Source organism: Girardinichthys multiradiatus, chromosome 21 (assembly GCF_021462225.1).
Source record: "Girardinichthys multiradiatus isolate DD_20200921_A chromosome 21, DD_fGirMul_XY1, whole genome shotgun sequence".
NCBI lineage: Eukaryota > Metazoa > Chordata > Actinopteri > Cyprinodontiformes > Goodeidae > Girardinichthys > Girardinichthys multiradiatus.
The window spans coordinates 8,344,781-8,359,627 of record NC_061813.1 but is presented as its reverse complement, the minus strand read 5'-3'; the positions used below and the strand labels follow the sequence as shown (position 1 = coordinate 8,359,627).

Here is a 14,847-nt window from a genome sequence, read left to right as displayed (position 1 = left end):
GACTGCCCAAATCACGACAGAATTAAATGTGCACCTCAACTCTCCTGTTTCCACCAGAACTGTCCGTCGGGAGCTCCACAGGGTCAATATACATGGCCGGTTTGCTATAGCCAAACCTTTGGTCACTCATGCCAATGCCAAACGTCGGTTTCAATGGTGCAAGGAGCGCAAATCTCGGGCTGTGGACAATGTGAAACATGTATTGTTCTCTGATGAGTCCACCTTTACTGTTTTCCCCACATCCGGGAGAGTTACGGTGTGGAGAAGCCCCAAAGAAGCGTACCACCCAGACTGTTGCATGCCCAGAGTGAAGCATGGTGGTGGATCAGTGATGGTTTGGGCTGCCATATCATGGCATTCCCTTGGCCCAATACTTGTTCTAGATGGGCACGTCACTGCCAAGGACTACCGAACCATTCTTGAGGACCATGTGCATCCAATGGTTCAAACATTGTTTCCTGAAGGCGGTGTCGTGTATCAGGATGACAATGCACCAATACACACAGCAAGACTGGTGAAAGATTGGTTTGATGAACATGAAAGTGAAGTTGAACATCTCCCATGGCCTGCACAGTCACCAGATCTAAATATTATTGAGCCACTTTGGGGTGTTTTGGAGGAGCGAGTCAGGAAACGTTTTCCTCCACCAGTATCACGTAGTGACCTGGCCACTATCCTGCAAGAAGAATGGCTTAAAATCCCTCTGACCACTTTGCAGAACTTGTATATGTCATTCCCAAGACGAATTGACGCTGTATTGGCCGCAAAAGGAGGCCCTACACCATACTAATAAATTATTGACGACAGTTTGACTTTGAAATTAAGAAGATTAAGTACTGGAACTCAGTCCCAAGGTGTTCCAACAAACTATGAGCGTAAGAGAATCTACACTTTAGACAAACAGATTATAGCAGCTTTCTTTATTATTATTATTGTTTTTTTACATTTGTTTTCACTAATAGTGTTTTCCCTTACTTGAATCCTACATCATAAATGTCACATTAAAGTTGGAAAAAAGTTGGAAATGATTTATAATGGTCTAATTTTTTTACTTCACAAGAAGCTGTCAATTTGATGGGGGTTGTGCAGTTTTTATACCCACTGATGTACCTCCCTTTTAATAATTTGCTTCTGTTCCTTGCAGCTCTTCAGTGTGATAAAGGACTGGTCTACGATCCATGCGGCCCAGCTTGCACTCTGTCATGCCCGAGTGTTCAGCAGAGTCCATACTCTCATTGTGGAGTGCTTTCTTGTGTGGAGGGCTGCTTCTGCCCTGCTGGCACAGTCAGACAGGGTAAAAAAATGATATGCTACAAAGGTGTAATTCTTTACAGTGGCCCCATTCATCAGCTATGGATAGTTGATGTTATTTGCAACAATTTGGTTAAAAACATAAACCAGAAGCCTGTTGAAGATTGGAACTAAATTTGGTTGATGTATTGGTAATTAAACTAATTAAGAAAATACAGAGCCTTTTCATTATAAACCTTATCCTGCCCTCACCGTAACATAATTTCCATGAAACTATGTAAAATGACCCAAGGGAATCTTTAGATTTTCTTTAGGTAAGGTTTGAGAAACATTTAACATTTTAGAACAATATATGCTTTGGATTTTTTTTACTTCACAGGTGACAGCTGCATAGTATCCACACAGTGTTCGTGCGAATGGGAAGGCTCCATGTTTCCACCTGGAAGTACCATCGCTAAACACTGTCAGAACTGGTCTGTCAATCTAAAACCAGTTGAAAACTTTGTTTTAATGGTGGAAAAACCTTGGGCAGAAACCTGAAACCTGTTGTTTTTTTATCCAGTTCTTGTGAAGAGGGTACATGGCACTGTGAGGGTTTGTCTTGCCCTCCTCCCCCACCTCCTTGCCTCAAATCAGAGTTTTCCTGTGCCAGTGGACGCTGCATTTCCTCTCAGTGGGTGTGTGACAACGATGATGACTGTGGAGATGGTTCAGATGAGATTTGCCCATTCACCTGCTCTCCAGACCAGTTCCGGTGTGCAAGCACCCCGAGGTGATTCTAGATTATTTCTTTATCAACTAACTTTTTATATGGGGAAAAAAATAAATCCAGTAACGGATGGTCAGTTATTTGACGCTGCAATTTTTATTCCATTAAACAACGTTTTCTAAGACATATGGATTAACTACTTTAATTTTATTAGAAAATCCCTTTCAGGTGCCATTGGTTTTTACCTCATGTACTTGTATAGCACTTTATTAAGTCCCCAGAGAGCCCAAAGAGCTTTACACCACATTCAGTCATTCACCCATTCATCCACCCATTTACACTGGTAAATTGTTGTTCCCTTCACAGCATATTAATGTTGGCATGACTTCTGTCAGCTTTACCATTCAGTCTTTCTGCAAGACTAAAACTCTTAAAATGAATTAAGTGAGATAACCCCAACCTTGCAGTGGACCATGTTTGAACCTGGCTCTGCGTTGTGATGGCCACCCAGACTGTGCTGACCTATCAGATGAGGAGTTCTGTGGACCTGCCACCCCTGTGCCCATGTGTCCTCCTGGAGAGTTTCAGTGTGCCAACGGAAGGTGTCTGCCAGCCAGCCATGTGTGTGATGGGCGGCTGGACTGTGGCTTTGCTGATGAGTCTGATGAGCAAGGTAAACTCACATAGAGACTTTGATGTTTGTTGGTAGATAAAGAAACTGCATGATACATTTATCCAAAGTTTTACATTTTTGGCAGGTATTGTGTCCTGTGATGTTATTTTTTCCTGTTTGCTGGTGTATTTTTTATTAACTGCTCTTCTATTTTTATTGTGCTGTAATCTGTACCCCACCTGGCCAGACTGTGGTGAGGTATGTGATGAAGGGGAGTTCCTGTGTCCAGGAGGACGCTGCATCCTCTACATCCACCGCTGTGATGGCCACGATGACTGTGGAGACCTCAGTGACGAAAGGGGGTAAGTTTTCATCTTATTCTAGGTTAAAAGGTTTAAAACACAAAATTTTTTATATCTAAGTGAAACTTTTTTCTTACTGTGTCGAAAATGGGGTCGTATAGCTTTGCATGGTTTCTCTGCTTGGGCTTATAACTAGTGTAAATCAATGCTAGTAGTCCTAATATTTAAAACAAGTAGTTGTTGGAAGTTGTGTTTTTTAAGACTTACTGAAAAACGTCTTGACACTATGAATTGTAAGCTTAACTCTCTGATTTGTAGGTGTGTGTGCTCACCAGGAGAGTTTCAGTGTCCAGGCGATCAGTGTGTCCCTGCAGACAGACTCTGTGATGGACACAGAGACTGCTCTTCAGGAACAGATGAAGCTGTCTGCCCGAGGAAAGGTGAACACTAGAGGTGTAATGATACATCCAACTGCAAGACAAGACAATGCCAACTCTGGGTGCATGGGAGTGAGATAACACAAGATCTTTGCAAAAAGAACTGTAATGAGTGTAGAATAATTCAGTCAACATTTGACTAGTTCATATATTGCAGTTTTTAGCTTTTAATTCTAAAGGGCAACCAACACTGTGAGTGCCATGATGCGCCTTATCAAATGACACATGTCCACTGGCACATTTAAAACAATTTACTGAAGTGCTAAAACATTAGGAAAAAAAATCCTGCTGGTTAAACTGTATTGTTTCTATGGCACGTTCATGAAGGCAAAACAAATAAGGCTCACAGGAAGTATGTTTTGTAGGTAAAAGACAATGTTTCATTTAGTTTAATATTTTTAAAGTTAGAAATTATCATCAATGAGTTCTGGCTTATTTCAAAAGCTTGTTGAGTTCTAAGTTAGCATAAAAAATATTCACTTTAAAGAGCATTATTTGACATGCAAAGTATGCCTCTAAATAAAATATTCTGATCATAACCTCATACTCAACAGAATAGGTGAGTAGAGTTATATAGCTGCACAATATCATGTTTCTGTGCGTCTCTAATTATACACGTATCGTAGTTTCATGACTTAACATTTTTCAAGAGTTATGTAAAGATTTTTTCAATGAAACCTTTGTTTGTCCAGTTTGTGGGTCCTATGAGTTCACCTGTACCAGCAGGGGGCAGTGTGTGCCTCAGGCATGGCGTTGTGATGGGGAAACAGACTGTATGGATGGCAGTGATGAGCAGCAGTGTGCTGCTCAGTGTGGACCAGGCCAAGTGCTTTGCCTCAGTGGGGAGCAGTGTGTGGATTACCAACAACTCTGTGATGGCACCCCACACTGCAGAGATGCATCTGATGAGAGCATCAACACCTGTGGTGACATTTTATTAATACTAATGCGAGAATATTGGTTCTATAGAGGAAATAATATAGTTTAGATTTTAATGTGACATTAATCCTTTAGCTTTAGTGGAAACTGACCATCTATTTTCCAGGCTCTGCTCAGATACCATCCTGTCCAGGCAGTTTTCCATGTGACAAGCGCACCTGTGTGAACATGTCACAAGTCTGCAATGACATCCCAGACTGTCCACACGGCGATGATGAGTTGGTGTGTGGTGAGTTCCCATAAGATTATGAAGAGAGGGGGGTAAGAGTGTGTTAGAGTTAGAAAGCTGATAAACACAGATAAGTGTAAAATAGTTATAGTTAGTTTGACTTGCCAGGGTGACAGTCCTCTGCCAGAACAGCGACTTCCTTCTCACAAAGGGAAAATCCTTGCACCAGCCTTTTATTTACAACTCAAATTCCTACAAGCAAAAAGCAGGAATTGGTTCAGTCAATTCTTACAGAGATTTCAACCTAAAAGTGTATTAATTCCCATAAATGGTATAAGCTTGTCAACAAATTTTTCAATGTGATACAATATTAAAAAGTTAAATAGTTTGAAAAATATTATACAAATTAATAAAATCCTCCTTGCAGGTGTCAGCATGATTGAAGCAGTTTATTAAAAACACATTATTTGACACAGGAGACACTGAAGAGGACGAAATGTGATAGCTGTGAATGCTCTATTAAAATACCTGTTTGTTAAAACATTTAACATGCTCCTATTTCCAGATAAAACCATTTCACCAGCGCCCCCTGGCAGTCGAAACATCTCTACGCCCTGCTCTGAGTTCACCTGTATGGATGGAACCTGTTTACCATTTAACAAGGTGGGTAATCAAGCACAAGCACACAAACGTAGTTGGTTTATAGTTGGTGTTTTGAAAGTCAAAATGTGTACTTCTAAATGAATATGGTTAAAATAAATAAATGCTCAATTATAAGAAAAAATATTTTTTGGATTGTGTCAATAATAAATTCTTGAAAGCATCTTAGTGATGTTTGACCTTGTTCAACCTTTTTTATCAGATGTGTAATGGTGTAGCAGACTGTCCTGACTCGTCATTAACACCATTTGGAGGACCCACAGATGAGCACAGGTGTAGAACTTGGAGCTCCTGGGGCCCCTGGAGTCCGTGCAGCACCTCCTGTGGAACAGGTACCATGAGTCGGCATAGATCCTGCCCTGCAGGTGACCCACTTCATCACTGTTTGGGCCAACACATCGAGAAGCAGCAGTGCTTCAACACAACCTGCCCTGGTAAACAGGAGAATAAATAACATTTAGATGTTTGTCTTTAACTAGATAGAAATGTTAGAGAGATCTTCATTATTACAACCTGACTGTTTTTCTTCTACTCAGTGGATGGTCGTTGGTTGCCATGGTCAAGCTGGTCCAACTGTTCCAGTGGTTGTGGTGGGGTGAAGGTGAGGCACAGAGACTGCATTCCTCCCCGCAATGGAGGTGAACATTGTTCCCAGCTTCCTGGACCATCTAACCTCTCCATGGAAATCAGTAAGGACTGTTTGTTTTGGTGTTGCACAGGGTTCAGGACAAGTACCAGTTAAGTTTGCTGTATAGATGCTACTTTAAGGACTTATATGCATAAATTATGATGTACATGATCACTTTTATGTTGATGAAATCACTTTAATTTATTCATGACATTTGAAAGTATATACAATGAATACAAAACATTTTGGATTTTGTAGAAAGTTTCCAGGACCAGCTTTGCAACAAAGAACACTTGGCACTTAGTGTTTGGGTGGCTTTTTTCCCTCATGTATTTTACCTCAACTGTATTTGTTAAAATGTGCTCATTGTCCTCTTTATTACTTTCTAGTAGTAGTTCTTTTGTTTTTATGCCTTTTTAATCCTCTTTGTCCCATTATTGTTTTTTTACCCAAATCTTTGCCCAATAAAACCCTTTTAAGTGTAGCATCTTCAGTAACACATTAAAAAGCTCTAAATGGTACGGATGGAGCCCAAATTCAAACGTCTCAAAATATTATGTGATTCATCCAGTTAACAGGAGGAAATTAGGAGAAATGTTGTCCAAGAGGCTGTAGCTTGAAGATTTAACCAACCTGCACCCTAGTCACAGTTTTAAAAGCACACTGTGGCAAGAAAAGTGTGCTTTTAATTCACCACAATACAAAAATAAACCTTTGTGGCAAAACTGTAATTCAAAACTCCAAATTTCTGGCAGCATTCACGTAGACATTTCAGTTTCTGCTCTGGTTCTGAACTCAACATGTCGTTTGAAATGTGACTTCAAGCTAATGCTACAGAAGTGGTGGTTGAAAGGAAAGTTAAAAAGCTCATATACAGCAGCTGAAATCAAGTACTCTCATTTATTTGGCTCAGACACAGGAAAACCCGGTCACAGCTGGAGCTAATAGTCAAAGGCTAGCTAGTAGAGAGCCGCTACTGATTTAACATGACTTGCCATCACCAGTGAGTGTTTTCCACTGACAGAGGACACAAAAAAAATAAAAATTGGTGTAAAAGAAAGCATTTTCATTCCAGGTAAACCTTTGGTAAAGTCTGTAGGAGTGGAGCTGTTGCTAACCCCCTGCCTACCCTCATATTGTATTCAACTAAATGGAAAACGAAAGTTACGTATGTAACTACGGTTCTATGAATCCCGGATGATCGCTGTTGCGGATTTTCTTATCAAAGTGGGAGAGAAGACAACTCATTAACAAAAGAAAGACCGGACTTTGTCTTTATAAGTTTATTCAAAGGCATACAGCATTTGAAGACCCTGTCACTGAGCAAGTCAGTGAAGCAGAGCCTCGTACAGAATTTACAGACAGTATTTATACAAGAATGAGGGTGTTATCTCAACTTAAAAGAGTTTGGAAATATAGCCCCTAGACCCCTCCCCGGGTCAGAGGTAACAAAATTATTTATGAGGGCACCCATCTACATCCCTTGAGATACAACACTTGAGGGAGTGTTAACCATAAACTCTCCTGATAATTAATTTAGAACCCATCTCCTCTAAGTAACTAAACACAGAAGTCATAGGGGAGAGGGGTAAAAAGAAGGGTCAAAGAATTAAAATAATTTTCCACAACACCGCCAGAGGGCGGTGCTGAAAGCACTGAACGTTCCCTGCACGCATGCGCAGTTCGAGTAATTATACCAACAGAGTCACACCTGTGACACCGGATGACCACAGAGGTTATATATGCCTACGTCATCCGAGGCTCTGTTCCTACAGAATCTTCTCGCGGAATCAATGATTCTGGGTGACTGAGATCTCTGGCGGTCATCCGGGATTCGTTGAACCGTAGTTACATACAGTACCCAACTTTCATTCTATTTCATCCCTACTGACTGCCAGAGGGCAGTGCTGAAAGCACTGAATGACTAATGTCAACCATGTCACAAGGAATACTGAGCACCTACCTCACTGAGAGGGCCCAGTGGAGCCTTGCAAAAGAACCTGGCCCAGGGGATGAGGGGCGGCCACATTAACATTGTAGAACCTGGCAAACGTGCTTGAGGAAGCCCATGATGCAGCAGCACATATTGCCTCCAGCGGAACCCCCCCCATAGCAGCCCAGGAATCAGAGACGCTTCTGGTAGAATGGGCCTTCACACGGACTGGCAGCGGACGGCGTCATGCACTGTAGGCGTGGCAGATGACATTGACAATCCAGTGGGAGAGACATTGTCTAGAAAGACGACAATCCAGCCTGGGATCGCCATAGCACAGGAAAAGCTGGTCTGAGCGTCTAACAGCTTCAGTGGCAGCAACGTATGCCTCCAGCGCCCGTACTGGGCACAATAACTCAGACCCATTCGCCGTTGCACCTGATTGAAGCCGAAACCGAGCCAATCTCAATGGCTGGTTACGGTGCGAACTGGACAACACCTTAGGCACAAACGCAGCGTTAGGCCACAAGGCAACACCAGAACTGGCAGACTGACAGAAAGAGCATGGAGCTCGCCAACCCTCTTAGCCGAAACAATAACCAACAAAAAGGCAGTCTTATAAGAGAGCCACTTGAGGTCCGCATGCACCAAAGGCTCAAAAGGAGAGCAGCACAAAGCTTCGGGAACCAAGGGCAGATCCCAATCGGGCACTCTCCGGAACAGCGGCGGGCGCAACCTACGTGCACCGCGCAAAAAAAGAGAGGCTCCTCACCGTTCGGTCATCAACAGATGCATGATGACATGAAATTTCTGCGACATATACCTTGAGGGTCGAAGGAGAGCGGCCCTTATCAAGCAGAGACTGGAGAAACTCCAGAATAGTGGGCACTGGACAAGAAACCGGATCTTCATTGCGGCCAGAACACCACTGAGAAAAAAGACGCCATCTGTTGGCATACTGCTGACGAGTAGAGGGTGCCCTAGCACTCAATATGGTGCGCCTGACAGGGTCCGAACACCTAGTCAGCCTCCCAGTGGCCATGTCCACAACTGCTGGCATACGGTCCAGGCCTGCCTTGACTGACTCGTGCATGGCAGCCAACACTGGGCCAACGCTCTTGGGTCCCACCAACAGGCGTGCAACTCCCACAGGTACTCCTCTGATGGAGGGACAGAAAAGGGAGTAGGAGCCCGTCCAGGCCTGAAAAGGGCACTTCCGGTAGCAGACACCTCTCCTAGTGGGAGCTCCAGCTGCAGCTACCTCAAGGCCATACACATGACCTCCCGCATAGAGCCGTCACTGGGCTCACCAACTGCACTCTGCGAAGAAAATGAGCCAGTCTCAGAGGCTGGGGAGGACTGTGCCTCCTCCTCATCTCTAAATTGAGACGCCGACGCGGCCAGAGACAAAACATCCTCCTCCACAGACAGATCAGGCATGGGTGGGAAGAGAGCCCAGCGGTTGGAAGTGAGACAACAGAATGACGCGATTGCAACAACTACTTCATCTCTGCCAACTCTGTCGACACCTGCTCAACCCTTGTGGCCAGGCCCTGGTCAGACTTGGCTCGCTTCCTCCTAGAGGGGGGCACAGATACTGTTGTCTCACCACGGCGCTTTGAACGCCTAAGGGGGGCCACCTGCCCAGAGGGTGGGAGTTCAGGATCATCCTGAGGGCACAACTGGGCCAACAGAGCCACCCTCAATGTATGGGGCATGAAACTACAGTTCATGCAGGGGTTCTCAGAGAGCGCCTCCATCGCAACTCCAGCCAGCAAGCGACGGGGCGTCCAGGCAACGGGGAAGCAAAGATCATACGAACAGCACGTGAGAAGAAATAAGGAACAGAGCCTCGGATGACGTAGGCATATATAGCCTCTGTGGTCATCCGGTGTCACAGGTGTGACTCTGTTGGTATAATTACTCAAACTGTGCATGCGTGAAGGGAACATTCAGTGCTTTCAGCACCCCCTCTGGCGGTCAGTAGGGATGAAATAGAACTACTTTTTTAATGCTACAGAGATCATAGCACTAATTTACCTGTTTCATTTTTTTGTTCTCCAGAACCATGTCCTGATGATGGTTGTACAAATGCCAGCTGTCCCCCTGGCCTAGTGAAACACAAATGTGCCCCATGTCCTGTCTCCTGTGCTCAGATCAGCAGTGGGTCAACCTGTGACTCCACAACACCCTGCTTCTCTGGTCAGTCATGACTTTACAGTGCAGCAAGAGTTTAAAGTAGGATTCCTTTCAAAGTACCTATTTGGAAACTGTCACCATTAATCCTCAGATTCTTGTGACGCACATTTTTCTCTTGACTTCAGGTTGCTGGTGCCCTGAAGGCCAAGCGATGAGCCATACACAACAGTGTGTGTTACCTGGAGAGTGTGGGTGTCAGGTGGCTGGTGTTCGATACTGGCCAGGTCAGAAAATAAAAATGGGCTGTGACCTTTGTGTTTGTGAGCGGGGAAGACCTCAGAGGTGTCAACCCAACCCAGACTGCTCAGGTGGGACACACAGACTGTTGTATTAAACACATGCTGTTCTGCTGCATGAACAGTCCCACACATCTATCTTTGACCTCCTTCAGTGCACTGTGACTGGTCATCATGGTCAGAGTGGGGAGAGTGTTTGGGACCCTGCGGTGTCCAAAGTGTCCAGTGGTCGTTCCGCAGCCCGAATAATCCCACCAAGCATGGAGATGGAAGAGTGTGCAGAGGGATTTACAGAAAGGCTCGCAGGTAAGAATCATGTTGTGTTGATGGTTAAATTCCTACTATTTTACTTTTCAGTGTCTGTTCTTTTAAATCAGATTACAGATCATCCTTTGCTTCCTGTTCATTTGAATAATTAATATAAATCGGAGCCATCACCAGTTAGATTACAACAAATAAAGTTAAGTGAAAACAATCTGTTCTTGGAGATCACCTTGACTGAATGACACCTCTGCACGCTATTTCTTATAATCCAACTGGGCATTAATCTGTTGCCATGACCACACTTTCCATACTTGTGTGTGTCTGTGTGCAGATGTCAGACAGACTCCTGTGATCAGTGTCACTATCAGAGTCGGCTCCATGCAGTTGGAGAAAGATGGAGGGCAGAACCCTGCCAGTTATGCCACTGTCTTCCCAACCTCACAGTGCAGTGTGCCCCCTACTGTCCATATGCCGTCACTGGATGCTCTATGGTAAGAGGATGTGTTAAAGAGCTAAACAGTGCAAAGAACTGGGCTAAACATTTTAATCCTAAACAACATTGTAACCGGAACATAACAGCATTAGCTCAGCATTAGTATGTATACCTGTCTTTTCATGCAGAAATTCACTTAAATGTTCTTTAGTGTAAAAACTATTTGCAGTTATTTTTCCTTTTTTCCCTTGTTTTACTAAACTTTCATGGATCCTGAGTCACTGACACAGTAATACCGGGATATTTCTCTCTACTGAAGATATCCCCAAAAGTGCCACACCCAGTTATTATTTTTTCTCATAAGGGCAGTTAAAAAGATTTTTTTTCATTAATAAATGAAACTATTATTTGAAAACAGCAATTTCTATTTACTCTTATCTTATATTTGATATTAACCTTTTATCATCACATTTAAATTTGACCAAAAAGAAAAAAACTCAAGCAATTTGTAAGGGGGGAAATACTTTTTCACAGCATTGCATATAGCTGTCTACAACTGAGTTCTATCTTTTTTGTTTTTTAGGGGCTAAGCCTCATCCCTGGGGAGGGAAACAGGTGCTGTTACTGCCAAGGTAATTCATTGAAATATATATATTTTTAGCTTTTATATTGATGAATAGCTCTTCCACTTAATATAGCTTATGGATATTTTTTTTTAAGTTCTACATACATTGTCTCTCTTGATTAATTTCTGTACAGTTTATTTACAGCGGTTAAATAAGTATTTACCACATCAAGTCATCATATGTTTTGCATATTCATGAATGCAAACACACTAAAATGTGTTGCGCTGATTTTACACATGCAATTCGATTAGCACCTGGTTTGTAGATCAGATTTGCGGACGCAAACAGGTTTGTGTGTGATTTTGTACACTCGTACTCGTACTCGTCGTCTTCCGCTTATCCGGGACCGGGTCGCGGGGGCAGCAGATTCAGCGGAGACACCCAGACGTCCCTCTCCCCAGACACCTCTTCCAGCTCCTCCGGGTGGAGCCCAAGGCATTCCCAGGCCAGCCGAGAGACATAGTCCCTCCAGCGTGTCCTGGAACACCTCCCGAGGATGGCGTCCAGGAGGCATCCGGTATAGATGCCCGAGACACTGGCTCCTCTCAATGTGGAGGAGCAGCGGCTCTACTCCGAGCCCCTCCCGGATGGCCGAGCTCCTCACCCTATCTCTAAGGGAGTGCCCGGCCACACTACACCCTACGCTTGTATCCGGGATCTCGTTCTTTCGGTCATGACCCAAAGTTCATGGCCATAGGTGAGGGTAGGAATGTAGACCGACCGGTAAATCGAGAGCTTCACTTTTCGGCTCAGCTCTCTCTTCACCACAATGGACCGGCACCCATTACTAAGGCAGCCGCACCGATCTGTCTGTCGATCTCCCACTCCATTTCTCCCTCACTCGTGAACAAGACCCCGAGATACTTAAACTCCTCCCCTTGAGGCAGGAACTCCCCTCCAACCTGAAGAGGACAAGCCACCCTTTTCCGGTCGAGTACCATGGCCTCTGACTTGGAGGAGCTGATCTTCATCCCAGCCGCTTCACACTTGGCTGCGAACCGCCACAGCGCATCCAGACGAAATCCACTGGTCCCCAAACCAGACCCCCTCCAGCCCTTGGCTGCGTCTAGAAATACTGTCCATAAAAGTTATGAACAGGACCGGTGACAAAGGGCAGCCCTGACGGAGTCCAACATGCCCCGGGAACAGGTCCGACTTAGTGCCGGCAATGCGGACCAAACTCCTGCTCCGCTCGTACAGGGACCGGATGGCCCCTAATAAAGGGCCCCCGATTCCATACTCCTGGAGCACCCCCCACACGGCATCACGAGGGACACAATCGAATGCCTTCTCCACGTCCACAAAACACATGTGAACCGGTTGGGCAAACTCCCATGAACCCTCGAGCACCCTGTAGAGGGTATAGAGCTGGTCCAGTGTTCCACGGCTGGGACGAAAACCACACTGCTCCTCCTGAAGCCATGCTTCGACTATCGGCCGGACTCTCCTCTCCAATACCCTGGCGTAGGTCTTACCAGGCAGGCTGAGGAGTGTGATCCCCCTGTAGTTGGAACACACCCTCCGATCCCCCTTCTTATGAAGGGGGACCACCACCCCAGTCTGCCAGTCCAGAGGCACTGTCCCCGACCGCCATGCAATGTTGAAGAGGCGTGTCAACCATGACAGCCCGACAACATCCAGAGATTTGAGGTACTCAGGGAGGATCTCATCCACCCCCGAAGCCTTGCCACCGCGGAGCTTTTTAACCACCTCGGTGACTTCAGCATGGGTGATGAAAGAATCCAATCCCGGGTCCCCAGCCTCTGTTTCCACCAGGGAATGCGTGATGGCAGGATTGAGGAGATCCTCGAAGTACTCCTTCCACTGCCCGATAATGTCCTCAGTCGAGGTCAGCAGCCTCCCACCCCCACTATAAACAGTGTTGGCGAAGCACTGCTTACCCCTCCTGAGGTGCCGGACGGTTTGCCAGAATCACTTCGAGGCCAACCGGTAGTCCTTCTCCATGGCCTCACCGAACTCCTCCCAGGCCCGAGTTTTTGCCTCTGCCACAGCCCGGGCCGCAGCACGCTTGGCCTCACGGTACCCGTCAGCCGCCTCAGGAGTCCCACGAGCGAACCACAGCCAATAGGACTCCTTCTGCAGCTTGACAGCATCCCTAACTGCCGGTGTCCACCACCGGGTTCTGGGAATGCCGCCGCAACATGCACTGCAGACCTTACGGCCGCAGCTACGGGCAGTAGTATCGACAATAGATGCGGAGAACATGGTCCACTTGGACTCTATGTCTCCAACATCCTCCAGGATCTGGTCAAAGCTCTCCCGCGGGTTCGAGTTTTATACATCCCTGGCCGAGGGCTCCACCAGGCGTTCCCAGCAGACACTCACTATGCACTTGGGCGTGCCAAGTCTGTCCGGCTTTCTCCTCCTCCAGCGGATCCAACTCAACACCAGGTGGGGATCAGTGGACAGCTCAGCCCCTCCCTTCACCTGTGTGCCCAAAACATGCGGCCGAAGGTCTAATGATACGACAACAAAGTCGATCATTGACCTCCTACCTAGGGTGTCCTGGTGCCAAGTGCACTGATGGACATCCTCATGTTTGAACTTGGTGTTCATTATGGACAATCCGTGACTAGCACAGAAGTCCAATAACAAAACACCACTCGGATTCAGACCGGGGAGGCCATTCCTCCCGATCACGCCTCTCCAGGTGTCACTGTCGTTTCCCACATGGGCGTTGAAGTCCCCCAGCAGAATAATGGAGTCCCTGGGAAGGGCACAATCCAGCACTCCCGACAGGGACACCAAGAAGGCCGGGTACTCCCCACTACCGCTCGGCCCGTAGGCCGAGACGACAGTCAGAGACCTATCCCCAACCCGAAGGCGCTGGTATGCGACCCTCTCATCCACTGGGGTAAACCCCAACACGAGACGGCTGAGCTGGGGGGCAACAAGCAAACCCACACCAGCCCGCCGCCTCTCCCCGTGGGCCACTCCAGAGTAGAAGAGAGTCCAACCCCTCTCAAGGAGATGGGTTCCAGAGCCCACGCTGTGCGTGGAGGCGAGCCCAACTATTTCTAGTCGATATCTCTCGACCTCCCGCACAAGCTCAGGCTCCTTCCCCCCCAGCGAGGTGACATTCCACGTCCCTAGAGCCAGCCTGAGCATTCGGGACTCGGGCCGCTGAGGTCTCCATCTTCGTCTGCCACCCATTCCTCTTTGCACCGGCCCCTCACGGTTCCCCCTGCAGGTGGTGGGCCCACTGGGGGATGGCCTTGCGTCTCTCGTTCGGGCTTGGCCGGCTGGGTCCCACGAGGAGCAACCTGGCCACCAGGTGCTCTCCGGCGAGTCCCGACCCCAGGCCTGGCTCCAGGGTGGGACCCCGGCTCCGCCATACCGGGCGACATCACGTGCCTCGATATTTTAGTCCTCATGAAGGATTCTTGAACCGCTCTTTGTCTGACCTGTCACCTAGAGCCTGTTTGCC

General features: G+C 46.5%; 1 protein-coding gene across 1 annotated transcript in view; it reads left to right on the top strand.

The window, feature by feature from the left end:
- The window catches only part of sspo (SCO-spondin), a 131,218-nt gene that overhangs the window by 24,708 nt on the left and 91,663 nt on the right, over positions 1–14,847 (top strand). The window contains exons 25-39 of the mRNA XM_047350561.1: positions 1,145–1,294; positions 1,631–1,724; positions 1,814–2,023; positions 2,428–2,633; positions 2,821–2,935; positions 3,194–3,315; positions 4,005–4,238; positions 4,986–5,083; positions 5,283–5,514; positions 5,617–5,769; positions 9,706–9,843; positions 9,966–10,148; positions 10,232–10,382; positions 10,672–10,831; positions 11,357–11,405. Coding sequence (XP_047206517.1) covers positions 1,145–1,294; positions 1,631–1,724; positions 1,814–2,023; positions 2,428–2,633; positions 2,821–2,935; positions 3,194–3,315; positions 4,005–4,238; positions 4,986–5,083; positions 5,283–5,514; positions 5,617–5,769; positions 9,706–9,843; positions 9,966–10,148; positions 10,232–10,382; positions 10,672–10,831; positions 11,357–11,405 — 2,295 coding nt within the window. The remainder of the gene's footprint in view (positions 1–1,144; positions 1,295–1,630; positions 1,725–1,813; positions 2,024–2,427; positions 2,634–2,820; positions 2,936–3,193; positions 3,316–4,004; positions 4,239–4,985; positions 5,084–5,282; positions 5,515–5,616; positions 5,770–9,705; positions 9,844–9,965; positions 10,149–10,231; positions 10,383–10,671; positions 10,832–11,356; positions 11,406–14,847) is intronic.